This window comes from Nanorana parkeri, unplaced genomic scaffold (assembly GCF_000935625.1).
Source record: "Nanorana parkeri isolate BGI_ZX_2015 unplaced genomic scaffold, ASM93562v1 scaffold494, whole genome shotgun sequence".
NCBI classification, from domain to species: domain Eukaryota; kingdom Metazoa; phylum Chordata; class Amphibia; order Anura; family Dicroglossidae; genus Nanorana; species Nanorana parkeri.
This window is the reverse complement of record NW_017306762.1, coordinates 288,748-307,641: the sequence shown is the minus strand read 5'-3', so window position 1 is coordinate 307,641 and position 18,894 is coordinate 288,748. Positions and strand designations below refer to the sequence as shown.

Below are 18,894 nucleotides of genomic sequence, written 5' to 3'. Positions count from 1 at the left end.
TTGTTTGGCCCCCCCCCCCCCCCCCTCCATTTTTTCTTCATTTCATTTTTTTACATTACAATTTCTAAACATGTTTACATTAAAAAAAATAGCTGGGGGACTAGGTTCAGTAGATGATATAAATCCGATCTGCTGTGGTCATCAAACACTGTGTATTTGTTTGCTCATCGTGCTCTGTATAAAGTGAACTACTGCCTAAAAGATCTTACTGCCCTACTAGAAGTAATTTGACAGGCCGGAGAACCCACTTGAACCTGTGAGAAGTAGCAATGATCCTACACATTCTGACAGTATAGAAACAGTTTGTGAAGTGTGGGTAGTTCATTACAACACTGTTCAAAAATAGACGTGACATCACACGGCATCTGTTCAGACATGGGAGGGTAGACTTCAAACTTAAAACAATGGACTCTTAAATATTGTACTATGCATGCTGACTTCTAATAACCTTTAACAGACAATCTATGAGAATAACAATATTTTGATCTTTTTAGAGGCAAAGATCACTAGAATTTAAAACCAACTCAGTCAGCCTATCTCAACGTATAATGATGTCAACCTTCAAATGTGCGAGGGGTTGGCTGTCCCTGCATGAAAAATTAAGTTTTTAGAATTCATTTGATGCATCAGTTTTTAAGCCGACATATAGAATAACATGCCGTCATACTAAATATTTTATTAGCAGTTCATACAGTAATGTACTTCTGTGGTTTTTATGCATTATTTTGGTGTCTTGCATCACTAGGGATTTGGGTTATATTCCCTTAAGGCCATTATTTGCATGAGGTTTTCATATTCTTTTTCTGTGCTCTTCTGAGGTTCCCTGCGACTGCTCCAGTTTTCTCTCACAATCCAAAAGCAGACAAATAAAATACTGAGGGATTGAGGTAACCATTTCTTGGAACTAAACTGTCTAAACCTACAGTAGCCCTCTGGGGCCTGCATAAACTTTTTAGTGTCTTCTCAAGTGGTCCAGGTCCCACCAAAACCCTGTAAGTATCAACTTTATATCAATGGTTCATTGCTCCCTCTAGTATCGTGTGTTCAACAACAGCTTCAGGGGTTGTTCACACCAGCAGCTGCGCTCAACTGCACGGCTGCTGATGTGCCTGTGCCCGTACAGTGCCAATGACAATTCATCAAGCTCTATGGGCTCACGGTGGTGTTGTACGATGTCTCACTGTAGTGCGCTTAAAAAAAAGTACTGCATCCTGTAGTTCTTTTTTTTTAAGCTCACACCACTTGAACACAGTGGTGTGAACTGTCACCATCCATGACAAGGCAAATTGCCTTTTCTTGTGTTTGGCCTTAACATTCATTAAAAGACCCCAATGGAGCACAGGTTGTTAAAGTGAACACATGATACCTTCTAAATGTTCATATTCTGATGAGAGAGCAATGAAGTACAAAGCCCAAAGGAGCTGGGGCTTTAAAAAAAAAAAAAAAGCAGATCTGGCTGCATCCATATAAGCAAACAGAGTAGTTAGATGACTTATCTTGCTTCACTCCACCACACCACACACCACACTCTTCCAATTGGAATAACCTTACAACAAATGTTTCTGTTTGGAAGAATCTTACTAGTGGGGAATGTAAGATCTAGATGCCTTTCTCTCTGGGCTGCCTGGGAAGGTCCCCTAAGTGTAGTCCCCTTTTGCTCCCTGGTCTGGATATGGAGTGGAGGGATGGTCAATGAGCGGATTTGGTTGATCACAGGCCCGACCAATATATTCTACTCTTTGAGTGTTCTAAGACATTTGATGTCATACATTCACTGCTAGTCCTGAAGAAGCATTGATTCAAAGCTGCGAAACATTTCGAAAATAAGCATACAGTTGATTCCTTCCAGCTACCTTGATGCTTGTATAATGATATACTCCTAATAAAATGTTAAATTAAGCTCTATATCTATATTTGAGAATACTTTGTAAAAAAATGAAAGGGACCGTTTGTCGGTGTACTTTTGTTTCTTATTCTATATCTTGGATAAATTCCTAAGTATTGTAACCCGACATATTTAGGTCTTCTAATAGTGTGTACTTTGTTACACATTGTGTATAGAAATAACATTTGTATTTTTATAGACCGAAAATGTGGAATATGACTGTATTGGCTGTAGCACCAAAAAAGTAGATGTATGATGGTTTTATGTAATTGGTATCCCCTACAAGTTCCAATATTACTTTTTCAAAGAGCTATAAAGTAAGTTTATGTAAACTAAACCCAGATTTTCCACGACAAAAGTGTACATTTCTTATTCCACAGTTTAGCTTTCAAACTTTCTCGAGCAGCCTTATCAATGTTTCTAAGTAAATGCATCCTGCCAGCTACTATAAATATACCTTCTTCTGGCATTAATTCAGTGCATCCATTGTACATTGCACAGACCCAAAATTACCAGCAAAGCTGACATAGAAAACTGTTGTAAAAGGCATATGATTAGCATGCAAGTGCTGCTTTTATTCAAAGGCTGCACAACATACATTGCCATATTTCTTGGAACATGGTTGGAGTATTGACTTTCCTTAATAGCAGCAATATATGTAGCAGTCGGTTACACAGCTGTCTTCACAATGAGTGCCGTGGCTGAGAACCGCCCACTCTGGCACATCGCCATGGCAACAACTCGCAGCCATATAGATGATGAAAAGCAGAAATTTTAAAACCAATTTTAAGGAACAACTCTGCTAAGTACTGCTTTTAAAAATGGCCACCAAACCTAAACCAATTACATCCCTTTCTATAGAAAAAAATAACATGCTTTTATAGTTTCTTATATTGCCCTAACCGCAAGGAGGGCGTTGTGTGGCCACTCCTCCACCGGACCATGTCCTAGACGGAAGGCGCAAATCAGGACAAAAAAAGCTTAGGCTTCTTGATCTGGCTGGAGCGGTTCATGGCACAATATAAAAGGTACGGAGTGAGTGCAGAAACAAAGTAAAGCATGCTGTAGTGTTACCCAAAAGGGGTAACTGTTCACTCCACGGATTTACTTTTACAGCAGAGGTTTAAAATCTCTTCAAGGTACAATGAAGTCAAAAACAGTAACAATACCCTGAAATACATACAAGGGTAAGAACCAGCCCCCCTGTCCCCAGTCTTTACAGCTTTGGGCAAGGATCCCAGTCAAAGGCACGAGTTGGGTATTTATGATCTCCCAACTCCCAATGTAGCCTTAGGCTAGTCCCCCAATACTCCACAGTCATGTCATCAAAAGTGATGACATCACACCCCCCGATGTTCTCTGCTCTCCATCTGGTCCTCCTACTATTACCCTGCCCCCTGCACTCTTGGTCCTGCCTTCCTGTCAGTGACAGTGGTACTGTGTTGAACTTTTTAGAAAAAATATGTAGGTGCACTATTATAATAAATGAAAGTTATTTGTAAACCACAGGCCCACTTCAGAAGGCAACTGTCATCAGAGGAATACATGGGCTGCCACAGCTAACTCCCAAGCTGTCCCTGGCCTCATTACTTTCTAAATCAAAGAGCCAGAACGTGTATGCAGTGAAATGCAATCGCCTGATCTCATACTTCTTCTGGATCAATGCTTTGGAAGCTGTCAGGGATAGAGGATCAGTAGGACACTCAGACAGAATATTTGAAGAGTGGTAAGCAATGGTGGCAGTATTCTTCCTGGGGTGTCCTACTGCAGGGTGGTCCATCTGTCTGTTTTTGGCAGTTGCCAGCATCAGCAGGGTTGTGTTTCTAGAGGTAAGGGGAGAACTTTAAGGCAATCAGGGCTCTACTGCTTTGTACAGTGTTATCAAGAACAAGCTTAATAACAGAGTATCTGACAAGGGTTTCTAGATTCCAAAACAGGCTCCACAGAACTAGAAGTAAAAAAAAAAGGTTCATTCATTTCATCCGTATTTAGCTGCTTGGCTAGATGGCAGTTTCAATATAAAATTGACATTCAGCATGTGACAGTAGTTTTAGGGATAATTATATATGTTCACGGATTGGTTTCACTTCCTGCATGGTGTTGGCTCTTTAAAAAAGAAAGCCAGGTGTTGAATTTCCAATTCCCTTTCTTGCAAGATGTCATCATGTGTGTGCTGTGTGATGAGGAAGTGTAGAGAGCAGAACAAAATCACCAGAGTAAAGAAAGAAAAGAACCCCGAAAGGTACCACATACGACACACAGGAATTATAAATGAGAGCACATGGGAAGAGGTGCACAGAAACGCTGATCTATCTTCCCAGCAAGCTCCACTCAAACCAATCTTCATGGTTTAAGCTGGAGCTCTTAGCTGGAGGTACACAGTATCCCAGGAGGAAACTATTTTGCAAGTGTAAACAATTTCTCTGCCACATATGCTACAAGTGGCCTTAGGAATGGCATAAAAGTGATCTGTATGGCCAATAAAAATGCTGTTAAATTGGGACAAAGAGGCACATAGCCAAACCACGGACAGCAGGGTCCCTCAGCCTGGTGCCCGCTCCTGAACCTCTTCCACAACGACCGCCAACCCTCTGCTAGATCGCTATATAGCGGCACTTCTGCTCCCGTTCAGCTGACGAGTGGCAGCCTGGCCAGCTGCGCTCTCACTGCACCTGACGGAGAGTGCCTTAAATATATATCCCGCTCGAACGGACCCACTAGTCACATCAATCACCCCTCAAAACCCATGGACCCATTAGAAGCCGTGTAGCTCACATCCAGACAGACCAGCCATAGATGCCGCCCTGCGATCCAAGCCGACATACAGCCCTCACTCTTCAACGGCAAGACACCACCTCGTCCGTGCAAAAGTGAGTCTGCATCGAGATTTATACAAAGTTTCCAAACTGTTTAACAATAAGAATCCTAGGGTTGTAGCGCTTCTTTCTTTGTTTTTCTATTATTGCCCACAGGGTTCCTCTCCCTGACTAAGTAGCTCGCTCACCCAAACCTGTTTTTTAAATCCTTTTAAAATCCTTTTTTATAAAGCTTTCCATAAATTTACACCTGTTGTGCGCTCGCCATACCTACCATTTTTTTTATCTTGCTATGTCACCTGATCATTAACTTCAGAGGGGTAAGAGCGGCCAGATTAGCCATTCCTGCTGCAGGAAAACGCAAGTTCCTGACACAGGAATCCCTGATAGTATCTAAACTTACAGATATGAATGGGGCCGTATTGTGTGTGTATTGGGGTCCATAGTACCAAACCGGATATAGTTACATTTTATTTCATTTTAAATATGTAATTTGGCGAGCGGCCCACATGGGAGAAAAAAAAATGTGGAGTGGCCCCCGAGTGAAACGAGTTTGAGACCCCTGGCTTAAATGCTTCTGTGCCAGACCACACAGAAACGTATTTGTCACACACAGTTTCCTTTCTTAAGATCATGGCATGAAAGGTGCTGGTGTCATTGGTTTATGTTCTTCAAGTGAAATGTTTAGTACATGACACAATTTATGGATTTAATGAAAAGGTGCTGGTGTATCTTACATTTTTAAAGAAGCACACACTACAAGAGACAGACTGAAAAGCGAATCTGTCATATGGAAACAGTAGAGGTTGTCATTACTGACCTCTACACCTGAAAATGCTAGTTTCCTGGCTCTCCTGCTGACTCTCTGGCTGCCTTCCTGTGTACTTGTTCCATAGCCAGGCAATTTTTCTTTCAAAAATGCTTACTGGAAGATGTATTCCAACACCACAGTGATTTTCCTGATACCACATTGGGCATGAGTCTTTCCTTGGCTGCATGGGGAGACATCTGCTTGTCAACTCAGTGCCAGGATCTGCTGATGCACCTGGTTGGACACACCGGACTAAAGCAGCACAGATATGGTTAATGTCTTCCTTCAGCACGGAGATAATAAGATCAGCCAGGAATAATGCAGACTTCATGACAAGTTGGAAGTCAGCGCTTCCACATTAGAATGTTGTTGATTGCTGATGGACTGAACGTTTTATAGCCAGGTATAGCTATTGGTAAATTGTGTTGATATGACAGATCAAATCTGAACGTTTTGTTTGTGGATTGCTAGGTCTAGCGCTAACGGGGGAAAGAGTTCAAACATGTCTTCTATACGGACAATTGATCTAAAACAATGCAAGTGTCCTTAATGGCTAACACTTCACTGAGTGCTGAAATGTCCTGTGTATCATCAAATGTCAGCGAGTCAACTGCATTTTCCTACCAAATAACACCATTGGGGGAATGTACCAAAACTGGAGCAGCTGTGCATGGCAACCAATCAGCTTCTCTCTTTCATTTTCAAATCCTAACTGGACAAACTGAAGAGAGAAGCTGATTGGTTGCCATGCACATCTGTTCCAGGTTTTGTCTGCTCCAGTTTTAAAAAAATCCCCTCCATGTGTGGGTCCTGCACCTCCTCAGCCCTCATAGCCTGATTGAATCTGCAGGATTGAATCTTTCTAACTGGAGCCTTCTGATTTAACATATGCATTTCTAAAATTAAAAGAATACACTGATGGATGAGGTATGGCCAGGATTTTCATTTAGCCCATTCCTTAACCCAATGGATTTTGATGGAACACAGAGGTCTCTATCAGCTCACATACAGGCTGGTTGGCATCCTGTGTCACAAAACTGTTTAGTGTATTACTCACGTTCAACCTTTGTATTAGCGTATTCAATACCCAAGCCTGATTTACCAGTAGGGACTGTAGACTTGGGTCTATAAGCAGTGAAGAGATGGCTTTACCCCATACATTCATTGAACATTATTATTCATCTCATATAAGCTTATTTACTTGTATTTATATTGTGAGCTGAGTAAAAGACAAGTAAAACAAGAAAATGTTCTGCTGTAATCAGGGCATAGGGACAACAACAGTTGTGTACCTACAGGCTGCAGAAATGGAGATCCGGCCCTGTCCATATCAACTTTTAAAGCAACGCCATCATGTTATCCAGAAGAATAATGGTCAAAACCAAAAGTCACATACTCACCAAAAGCAAAGCTTCCAGTTGGTTTATATAGATCTCCTCACTTGCCAGCACTCCGGACAGGACAAGTTTTCTCATTAACAACCCTTTATCCGACTCGATTTCTCCCTGTAATAGAACACAAAAGACAACAAACTTGTTACAGGCAGAAAATAATATTGTATTTAGTAAACTTACATACAGACATTACACAAATAAAAAATGTACAATGATACAACCATGACTAGATAAAAATCAGAGCACAATAAACGTAATGAGATACAACATCTATATACATGTACACAAAGAAATACTTCATGAGTGCACTGGAGCTGCCTCATACGTTGTATACCTACTTTTGTTTTGACTATATACAGAGAAATATTATTGCCCATCACCCTCACAACTTGCTCACCCATTCACTGGGTAAGCCACGGCTTAAAGTGATACTTAACTCGGAGTTGACTCTTAAAAAATGCATTCCAGTACCTTAACAAATAATAAAAATGTATATTTGTTTGTGCATCATTTGTGGACTATAACTTCAATACAACTTAGTAAACCAAACATGAGAATGGTGTCCATAACAGGAGCAATCCTGGAGCTCAATGGATGCTGCTTCTTGATGTTTAAAAGTTTTAGTTTCCTGCTCAATCAGCTGGTCCCCTGAGCCCTAATATCCTATTTTAAAGTGGATCATGGCCCTTGCAGGGTCCTATGGAGCCACCCTTGTGTATTATTAAGGTGTGTGTGACTCCACAAACACAGACAAAAATGGGGCAATCCACTACCATGCTCACTCCTCCAAGCTAGTAGATGGAGGGCTGCTGAAGACTGCTCTGTCCCTTACAATCTTGAACTGGACAGGAAGTGCAGGAAAGCTGAGCTGAGAGAGTTGGAGCTGTTTGAAAACATGATAACTGTTTGGGTAAAAATGTCAAGAAAAAAACTTTGCTGAAGGGGCATCTTCAATAAGTACGTTTACAGACTTCTAGAGCAATATGGTTATTAGGAGTGGGATAGAACTTATAGAAATTTAGTATAGAAATGCACATTTATTTTCAGTTTTTAAACATAGATTCCATTTAGTAGTGGAGTTTCAGATATCCACAAATACCCATTCCTCCTAACAGATTTGAAGCTGAACTCCATGATCAGAAAAAGCTAAATAAATGTAATAGGCATAGGGTCTGAGTAATCACTGCTCTGTGTCTGACTGACAGTGCTGCCATGGCTAGTTACTGGGTCATAATACTATGATGTGTGTCTGCACGGCATGCTGGGAGATGTCGTTTTAGGCATATGGTATAATGGCAGAAAATCTATACACTCCCTTGTGCTGTAATTTTACAAGGACATGAAAACTTCTGAGCTGTAGAGGATGTACCTGAGGGCTAACATTTGGTAATTCGGATTATAATGAACTGCTGAAGAGGTGTTGTAGTGGATATACTCCTGATATTTTGCTATATACATGTACTTCAAATAGGCCAGATAATCGGCACACAGAAGGGGCACGTCTGCCAGCCCTAGTCTTTGTTTTTCATCCTTGCAATACCCGAGTATGCCACCCTGCTGTGCAAAGTCCTCCGTTTACCGGCAGTCCGGATTCCCAGAAATGCCTAATCCAAGGACTGTGAATGCAAGGTCTTCTCAAATATACCAAACGCATGTGGGATGTTTAATCACATACACCCCGAGATCATTAAAAAATCAATCAATAGAAGATCACAGACAACAGAAGGCACTGTAAGACTGTCATGACACTGCACACCTCACCCAAAAGCAGTATAAAAATGCTGCTCAAGTTAGTTTTAAGATATTTTAGCTAACTTGAGTGGACTTTCCAACACTGAGAATACTTTCTGGTTAGCATCAGAAGTCAACTCAACGATATGACTTGTCTAGAAGTGCCCTAAAGCAGAACTGAAGACAAACATTTTTTTTAAAGTTTTGGATAGAGTAAGGGAAGTTAAAACCTGTATCAGCTTTTTTTTTTTTGCCATCGGTATTCCACTGGAGGGATTTTCCTTCACTTCCTGTCTGAGCCACAACAGGAAGTGAGAGGGAATCCCTTCAAAGTGAGAATAATCCCTGGTGGTCAGCACGGTCACCATAACTAGTATCCCCATTGGATGATTTCCCATCAATTCCTGTTCTGATGACAACCCAAAATGTGGGATTTCCTTTTACTTTTGAGAGGGTGAATCTCCCTAATGGGGGCTCAGACAACAATAAAAACTGGACAGGTGTTCTCATCCCTCCCCACACTTCCACAAAATGCTGGTTTCAGTTGCACTTTACATTGCTGCATTTAAAGGTACAGTACACTGATCAGTCAGGTGCAATATTTTATTTCTGTAAAACCAATTCAGCTATTTCCTCCCTGTGGTAGTCTTTTGAATGCCCAGATTTACAGTAAATGTGTATATAATCCTACAGTACTTGCCATGTCTCTTCTAATGGCGAGCACTGGAGCAGAATCTTCACACTGAAGGTTGGAATTAAAGCGGACCTAAACTCAAAAGGTGAAGATCTGCCATCTTATAGTGAACATCTAGAAAGGTTTATTGCACCTAAGCAGCATTCTGAGAAATGTACATTTTGTCTGGATTTCCTCCTGAAAAATAGAAGAGCACCTTCTGGCATGTGAGGGTGCCTAGGCACTCCTGTGCATACAGCTTTATATCTCCAGTGTGAGATCTAAGGCACTGCTGCCCGGCTGCTAGAGATTTTAAAGTGAGATTTATTGGTCATTATTGCGCTGCTCAGTGTTCTGCTTCCTGGAAGCTCTGACATGAGAAAAACACATTTCTGCAAATGTCTGTGAAAAGGCTAGTCAGTTCAAATAGTAAAGTATATCACCAGCACACCAAGGCTAGTCAGTTGTCCCAAGCTGCCCAAAATAACTAATGCACACATTTCTGCAACTTTCCTTCCTTTCAGATGTTGCAGAGATTAGAAAACAGTAATGGTCCGTTCACACCAGATGCTGTGCGTTCCGGCCTGATTATGGCCAGAACGCACTCGATCACATTGCGGTCGGCTCACTTTTTTGTGGGGCAGGAGGGGGCGTGGCAGCATTTTGATCGCATAATGTGCCTTGTGATTGCGTGCAGCCGATCGCATTGCGGCCAGAGGGCGTGGCTACGGTGCCCTTCCCTTCAATGGGCCGTCACGCCCCCCTCCTGCCCCGCAAAAAAGTGAGCCGGCCGCAATGCGAGGCAGTGCGTTCTGGCCATAATCGGAACCAGAACGCACTGCATCTGGAGTGAACGAGCCCTAAACAGAAGAGGTTTCTGAGATGTAATTTCACACTCCGCAGCTGTGTACAGAAAGGCATTGTGGAGAAAGGAACCACACACGGACTCATATGAATGAGAGAATGTAATAGACTTGCACAGCCAACAATACATGAGGTGCACGTGTGACGCATTCAGGTTTATGAATCAGCTTTGATTGCTGTCCTATTGAAGGAAAAAGGTTAGATACGGTAACATGACAATAATCATTACAGAACCAACCTATGATTAGGTGTAATCTACCCCGAGCAGAAACAGCTCCAAGAATGCAGAACACAGGAACCCATCAGATAAAGCAGAATTTCTTCTACCTGGGAGAGCGGTAAATACAACACTTAGCCTGGGTTCACACCTGGGCGTACGGAATATGCGTGTTTGCCGCGCGTTCTTACCGCGATTTGCGGTAAAAGAAACACACGGCAAATGCGCGTTTCCGAGGGCTATCCGGCTGTACCCAAAGAAGCTCCTGTACTTCTTTGGGCGTAGGGCGTTTTACAGCGCGTTCCTACGCGCTGTAAAACGCCCAGGTGGGAACCATGCCCATAGGCAATTATTGGTTTTCACATGTTGAGCGTTTTACAGCGCGTAGGAACGCCTGTAAAACGCCCAGGTGTGAACCAGGCCTTAAGCTGGCCATATACTGCTCAAATGAGTCCTACTGAACTGACCAAATGTAGGCCCGTTAGTACACCTCCATTCGCTAAAAGTTAATTTTTGATTATTGGTCCAAAAATTCTCAGCTGAACAGTGATTGCAGCCAATCAGCTTGGAGTATTCTGATAGCGACACACACCAATGTCAGCATACAATAGCCCAGCAGGAGAGATTCACCATACAAGTGGTTTAGTGTGGCTGGGGGAATCCGGGGTTTTCTCATTCAGCCCAGAGAGCTAAATCAGGGAAAAATGATCCGCGTATGGCCAGCTTTACCAATAATGTGGCTGTGACCGGGCAATTATATGGCTGGATTCCACTGAACACAGTACCTGTGCTGTACAGTATTAGTATGATAAACAAAGCAAAAATATTCTGCAAAATGTTCATATTTCCTATGATCTACACTTCTTATTAAATGCAGTACACAGAGGGCTCATTCACACTACACAGCACGGCCTCCATGCCTAGTTGAAATGTATCGCTGTGCTTGCTTTTTTTTTTTCCTGTATCTGTAAATCGCGCTGATTTGCTATTTTCCAGTGACAGACGTTTTTCTACATGCGACGCTCAGGTGTGAACAGGGGCTATAGCTATAAATGGGATTTCTTGTCTTGAGTGTTTCAATGCTGACAAATAGGCGTGACAAAACACCTAGGTGTGAATGGAGCCTAAGGGTGAAATTGCTGCTCCTCCATAGATACAATACAGTGACTGAGAGTTGTCACCCAAGGACACCAAGTGTGTTATGGACAGGATCACCAGGGGAAAATAAAAGGAAAAGTCTTGGGAAAAAGAAAACTAATGCAGCTACCATATCTAAGAAGCAGAAGAGCTGCAATATATTGCAGTCATGTTCTTGGGTTTAGAGATACTCTAAACGTCCAGGGAGGGGATTTATTAAATCCAGAGCAGACAGAATCTGGAGCAGTTTGCTCAGGTAAGATTTGAAAATGAGACAGAGAAGCTGATTGGCTCCCCCAGTGTAGTGAGTACTGCAGGTGTACAAACATGATAAACTGCAAGTAAACATGACGCATGCAAATGAGGAATCAGACAACCATGGTCAGTAGAAACAAACACCCTGACCAGGCCTATACCAATCTACACAGCTAATCAGCGCTAACCTGGTACCAAACAAGAACATTTACTGTCAACAGCAATTACAACATGGTTGCCAAACAAAACTTCAACATGCCAATTATCAGGCAGGCCAGCCCAGCAGTACAATATTTATTGCCAAGCCGGAAGCTGCAGTCTTTTCTGATGACAGTATATTGTTCCTGCAAATGTACATTTGATGCTGGAAGATACAAATCCAGAAAACCCCACGCTAAAGAAAAGCCGATCTTTAAAGCTGACTCCCCCACTCGCCCCACCCTTCAAAAACCACAAATGCCACATAAAATGAGTTGGTGAAACAAGTACACATATACTATGAGGGAAATTTATCAAAACTGAAGCAGACCAAATCTGAAGCACCTGTGCATGGCAACCAATCAGCTTCTCTCTTCAGTTTGTTCAGTTAAAGAACTATGGGGTCAGGGCTTTCCCCTATAGTTCTCCTTAGGGTAACGGGAGGACAAAAACTAGCGTCCTCCCTTCACCCTAAGCTCAGTATGCGGCGAGCTACAGCTCGCCGTATACTGAGACGCTGCAGCGCGACATTAATGTCGAGATCCACCCAGCTGCGGGATTGACAGCTGGCTCTGCCTATCCAGAGGCAGAGCCAGCTGTGCCCCCCCTCCCGCGTCCGTTCCGCCAGTCAGCGCTGGAGGATCGGGGAGTGGGAGGAATCGTGAATGACAGTCGCGGATCTCTGCAGGGATAGATCGAGAAGAGAGCGAGCGACGGTATGTGTTCGCTCACTTCCCGATGTACTGAGCCGACCTGTGACAGTTTAATTGTCACAGGTTGGCTCAGATTATGAAAAATTGGGAGAAGTGTCCCCTAGTGCAGCGCTACCCCTGAGGTGAGGGTAAACAAATGTGGGTTGCGGTACTTGGTGTGCGGCTCCTTAAAAATGCGGACCGGGGTGTCCGACGTTTTTTTTCCCCCATGCCTAGTCACCACTTGGTAGTGCGCTTCTGTATGTCTTGTCTGGCTCAGATTATGAGGCTGAGTGAAAATCACTCACCTCATAGATCTCCTTTAAAGGAGAACTATGGGGTCAGTGTTTTTCCCCATAGTTCTCCTTAGGGTAACGAGAGGACACAAACTAGCGTCCTCCCGTTACCCTAAGCTCAGTATACAGCGAGCTACAGCTTGCGGTATACTGAGACGCTGCAGCCGGAGCGGATCCCGACGTAGATGACGGGATCCGCCCAGCTGCATGAGTGACAGCTGGCTCTGCCTATCTAGAGGCAGAGCCAGCTGTACCCGCCCCCTCCCCGTCCGTTCCGCCAGTCAGCGCTGGCAGATCGGAGAGGGGAATCCAGCCCCTCCCCCTGTCACGGCAGAGAGCCGTGACAGGATCGAGAGGTGAGCGAACCTGGTATGTGTTCGCTCACCTCCCGATCTACTGAGCCGACCTGTGACAGTCTCATTGTGACAGGTCGGCTAGAACTATGAGGTGAGTGGAAATCACTCATCTCATAGTTCTCCTTTAAGGTTTGAAAATGAGACAGAGAAGCTGATTGGTTGCCATGTATAGCTGCTCCAGTTTTGATTAATTCCCCCCTTATATTTCATAGTTTGCCACTGGATGTGTTCTCCCAGTGACCAGTTCCCATTCAGGCCATTTTTGAAAAATAATCAACTGTGCCTGACCTCCTCTTTCATATTCCTTGCGTTGGACCATTGATGAGGTCTGTACCAGATCTGTGTAGAAAGAAATGAATGAATGGGCTTTTCTCTGAGCCCGATATCTTCAGATAAATCCCATTCATTATTTTTTTCTACACAGATCTCTCAGTTTACATATTAGACCTCCCGACAAGGCACTGGTGACATAGCCCTCCTAGGGTTCAGCTGTGAGGCCCTGACTACGTCCCCAGTGCCTATGAAGAGCAGGAAATAGTTTAATTTCCTGTAATTGGCTGCCAAATGCCTGTTTTTTTCAACTTACAATGATATGATAACAGCAAGCAGAGCTGTATACACCACTGATTTTATTTGCTGGGTGGTAGTCCACAGGTGGTCAGGAATACACCTATGGCCCTATTCAGAAGCTTGTGCTGTCATTTACAGATGTACTTATACAGCCACGGCTGCAGCTTCCTGCTTCAGCCAGCCCGTCATTCATTTATACAAGCTGGCTATACGCTGCTGTACAGTGAACCTGTCACTCCCAGCCATAGAAATACTCTAGGACATGCACTGTATGGCCCTCTTGTGTAAGAGGACCTATAATTATATAATGCAACTAAGGGCCTTATTTGAATTAATAGTTGCTATGGCAAATAATGAATGTACAGCTTAGTGAATTGAGCCTAATGGGCATTATTTCTTTATTTAGATAAGAACCACTGAAGCTCCAGAATCAGATTCCAACCAGCAACAAAAAATAACCGTTGGCAGGTAAAAGTCTGAATCTGATTGGCTGCTATGAGAGACACACATAAATAAGGCCCACTATGCACTTTGCCAGGTCTCCCAATCCTATTTTACGGTTTATTTAAATCAATGTATGTAAAAAAAAAAAAAAAAAAAAAGGAAGTACTGTTAAGACATTGGCTGGTCATAAACTGTTTTGTCCGATTTACAGGAACTGGCCGAAATTCCAAATAGTGTGTGGCCCTATAAAATTACAACTTTTGTTGAAGGATTCAGGCCGAAAAATTTAGACCGCCTTGTGACTACAGCCAACAGTAAACCACACTGTTTAGCATGAGTGGAGGAATCTCAGCCTGCAGACTACATGAGAAAGTCTATTCATCTATGATCAGCTTTTGATCAATGAGGTCACCGTATTACAGTTCTCAATGGTCATCTCACTGCCAAAAATATCAAATGTTTTCAAAGAATGATTGTTATTCTCCAAGTGAATTGAACTAAATATTTGAATCATAAAACTTTGAGTCCTTAGATCACCTGCTGCTCATACATTTGTGTGTTGTCCGTGATCTGTTCCTTCATAAGCCAACAATCTGTCATTATTCTATGGAAGGAAAATGTGCATTTCAACAGAATCCTAACAATTCTATGACACACAATAAGAGGACCCCAGAATTCTATCATAGGACACTGTCTAGGTTCATGGCCTACAAGTTGCACACTTAGGTACTATGGAACAAATCAGATATCTGAAGATTTTTATTCCAGATATTCAAAGAATGCTGGCAAACCTCGCCATGGACTGTGAACTTTTTCCATGTTAAGGACTTTTACAAACTCTGCAGAAACAAAGAGCAATGTCCCTCTCATAATTGAATCAAAATCTATCACTTTCCAAAATCTGATTTTCGAGTTGGCAAGCAAACCCACTGAGCTCTGACTTTCAATGCTGTTTTCCCAGACTGCGACTATATGCAATGGGATTCATTTTCTAAATAAAATTATTTTGCTTCTTGTAAGTGTTTTATATTTTCAAGTTTCCGGTAACAAACAAAACATTCTAAATCAGTAATTTTTACCACCATAAACGTTACTTGTAATGAACTTAAAGTAACATTAAAATCACAATTCTCCACCCCCCGCCCCCTACTCCATGCTGCCTTAAAGGAAAACTATGGGGTTAAGGCTTTTCCCCATAGTTCTCATTAGGGTAACGGGAGGACACAAACTATCGTCCTCCCGTCACCCTAGGCTCAGTAGCTGTAGCTCGTGGTATACTGAGACGCCGCAGTATATTGCGAGACGCCGCAGCTGAAGCGGATCCCAACAATTGTGCCGGGATCCGCCCAGCTGCGTGACAGCTGGCTCTGCCTATCTAGAGGCAGAGCCAGCTGTACCCGCCCCCTCCCCCGTCCGTTGAGCCAGTCAGCGCTGGCGGATCGGGGAGGGGGGAATCCAGCCCCTCCCCTGTCACGGCAGAGAGCCGTGACAGGATCGAGAGGTGAGCGAACGCCGGGATGTGTTCTCTCACCTCCCGATCTACTGAGCCGACCTGTGACAGTCTCATTGTCACAGGTCAGCTAGAACTATGAGGTGAGTGAAAAGCACTCACCTTATAGTTCTCCTTTAAGGACTTACCTAGAATGATGCCTCTTGATCTGATCATTCTTCACTTGTATTCAGCAATCCCTCCAGCGCTGGTGCCGGTCTCTGATCCAGCGCAGACTCCTTGGGTCCCACGGTGTCTGTCCGACTTGCACGCTCCCGACTGCATGCATTCACCTCCACTGTGTCTCTCCTCTTTTCCATGATCTCTACTGTGCAAATGCCCGCTCTCATCCTCCTGCATCCTCATCCTCTTCTGACCTGCATTTATTCTACTTCAAGCGGGTCGTGCATTTCCATAGACATGAACAGGAATGTGAAACCCACTTCAAGTGAACAAAAGCCTATCAATACATGAAGGTTGGTACTACAGTGGCTTAGTATTTAACATTTCTGCCCTGCAGTTCTGGGGTCCCCAGTTTAAATATTGGTCAGGACACTATCTGCATGGAGTTTGGATGTTCTCATATGAGACTGGTATGTCTGCTCTAAAACGACCCAGTTCACTGGGTTCGCCGTAGGCTTAAGTAGATGAGATCAGAGACACGGGTGCTTGTTTGTTCTAGTTTCCCCTCTTCATTTTCCTTTTTCAGGTTATTGACCATCACTTTAAAACAACAAACTAAAGGCAACAGCAAGTTACTGCTCAAAGTTTCTGAGGGAAACCATAGTGAGTGCTTTCACGCACATATCTAATATGTGTTAGGTGACTGTTTGCACAACATACTATCTATCTCTGTATGTGTATATATACTATTCTATGCTCCAGATGATGTCAGTTTTCTTCCTTCCTATAGAGGGGAATCACAAAAAAAGCCCACAGTTAACACTTCTTCTTTCCACTTTTCTTATTCTTCCACTTGCATATGGCTGCTAGAGGCATGGGCACTTCATATGTCTTCCCCCTGAAGTTTCCATTTGACTGGTCACATAACTATTTTCGATGTTTAATTCACTAGGTACAGAAGCGGAAAACAGGATGACAGCCTTGGAATCATCATCTTGGCATCATCATGATTACGCTTATGACCCTGTAACTAGTAGTCCCACACCAAGAAAACATTATGGACTGCCTTAGATCTGAATGAATTCTAGAGACCAGAAAGCCAATGCATCTAAAAATTTACACCCATCACCTTTCTATTGTAGTCATTGGATGCCCCCTAGCCTCTAAACCCTTGTTCGTATGGACTCCTGCTTCTATGAGTGCAATGTAGTAAGCAATTGCAAAGCATTTGAAAAGCGTTCAGCAAGCTTCAAGCAGCTTTACTAAAAACACTGTTCAGCTCCAGTTTGGGGAGGTTAAAATTGTAGATCTGGATGGAGGTGCTGAACTACTAATATTATTCCTTACTCCCCTGGCAGCCAGCTCTCTCCTCTCTGAAACTCCAGGTTGTTGTCAGGCCTTCACTACCCCCACTTACAGTGCAGGCATGCTAGCCCTGCATTGTACATGGTGACGCCAGGGTGCTTGTGACCGATGGAGTGGCGGATGGAAGAGGCTTCGGGGGACTGTTGACAGACACAAAACTGAGCACTAAGCTCTTTCAGTACAAAGGGAGCCTCACTTCAAGGGTAACTTTGCATCTTCCCCAGAATTCAGCTATACTATAAAGTAACAGTCAGGGCTAGTTCACACCAAGTGCAGAACAGATCGAAACTGCATCCAATGGATTCCAATGGTATTTTGGGCTCTACTCCACACCACAGCTTTCAGTTCCAGGACATGTGAAAAAACTGCAGCATGCCCCATTTTGTCTGCTCTAGAACGCGCCAAACCGCATGCAAAAGCATAAAAAATGCATGCAAATGTCCCGGAACACATTGAAAGCCCATTTTAGGCTAAATAACACACTGCACTGCATGTGCAGGAACTCATGCAGATCTGGTCTGCATTTGGTGTGAACAAGCCCTCAGTACTCCCATTAAGATCTATGTTTAATCTGCTCATACTAGAACTGAAGTCTTCTTCAAAGGATTTAACAAAGCTGCTCAAAGCTAGTCTTGATGGACCTCAGAACCCTAGCGGTCTAGCCCTGTGCTGTGCACCCTGTTAAAAGTCTGCCTATTTAAAGCTCATTTGAAGTCTTACACCTCTTTATCTCCTGTACTCCCTTACCTGTTCTAATTTGTGACTGACTGTTGCTTGACATTCATTTCCCTAATATACCATTTTCTCTCAGTGAAAACTCTGGTTCTTTAACTCACTTGTCAGTGTCCAATGCTGGCAGAGATGAGTAACATCTACACACACCTCAGCACATGTGTCCTCACAAAGGCTTGTATTGCAGTTGAAAGAAGCATGTAAACCAGGTCTTTTACTAAGTACTGATAACTGAGAGCACTGGGTCTTACTCTGGTGACTATTGTGTTGCACATTTAGGTATTCTGCACAGCTGCTGTACTAGGAAAATGGATGTAAGAAAATGGAGGTGGTTAGAATAATGTCAATCTTACTGCACATCTATTTCTGTGACTTTAATTGGGTTTTAAGTATTATTTGTATCCTGTCCAATCTTATATCACCTCTAAATGTCTTGTTATCCCTTGCAGACAGCCAGTATAGGTAAGGGTGTGAAGCAAGGCATACCATGTCTCTGCCAGTCCTAGCAGAACCCAGGGAAGCAGTGACTACCATGTGCAGGATACCAGACCCCACCCGAGTCATGTTTTACCTTGCTCACCAACAGCATTTACAGTAATTAGAAATTATTTGCTGTTGCTTAGAGGCAAAACTGCATCACGCAGTCCTAAGCACCTAACAAGCTGTTGGGACAAGTTGTTCTTTGAAAGGACATTTTATTTTTAGGAATAGACAGAATTTCCCTACAGAAAGAATCTAAGAATTCTGTGGCTAATGAGGATAAATGGATAGAAGGTAATGAGATGGCTGTGCTGGTAATTCAGCGTTGGCACCAGACTAGAATGCTCCCTCTGTGCTCTGAATGGA

The 18,894-nt window shown here is 43.1% G+C and overlaps 1 protein-coding gene across 5 annotated transcripts in view; it reads right to left on the bottom strand.

Annotated features, from left to right (window-relative positions):
- The window catches only part of ABR (active BCR-related), a 306,836-nt gene that overhangs the window by 159,534 nt on the left and 128,408 nt on the right, over positions 1-18,894 (bottom strand). For 3 of the 5 annotated variants that reach the window (XM_018561031.1, XM_018561030.1, XM_018561034.1), the window contains one exon: positions 6,913-7,017. In XM_018561031.1, the coding sequence (XP_018416533.1) occupies positions 6,913-7,017 (105 nt within the window). The remainder of the gene's footprint in view (positions 1-6,912; positions 7,018-18,894) is intronic. The other 2 variants (XM_018561033.1, XM_018561032.1) reach the window with 1 other exon arrangement.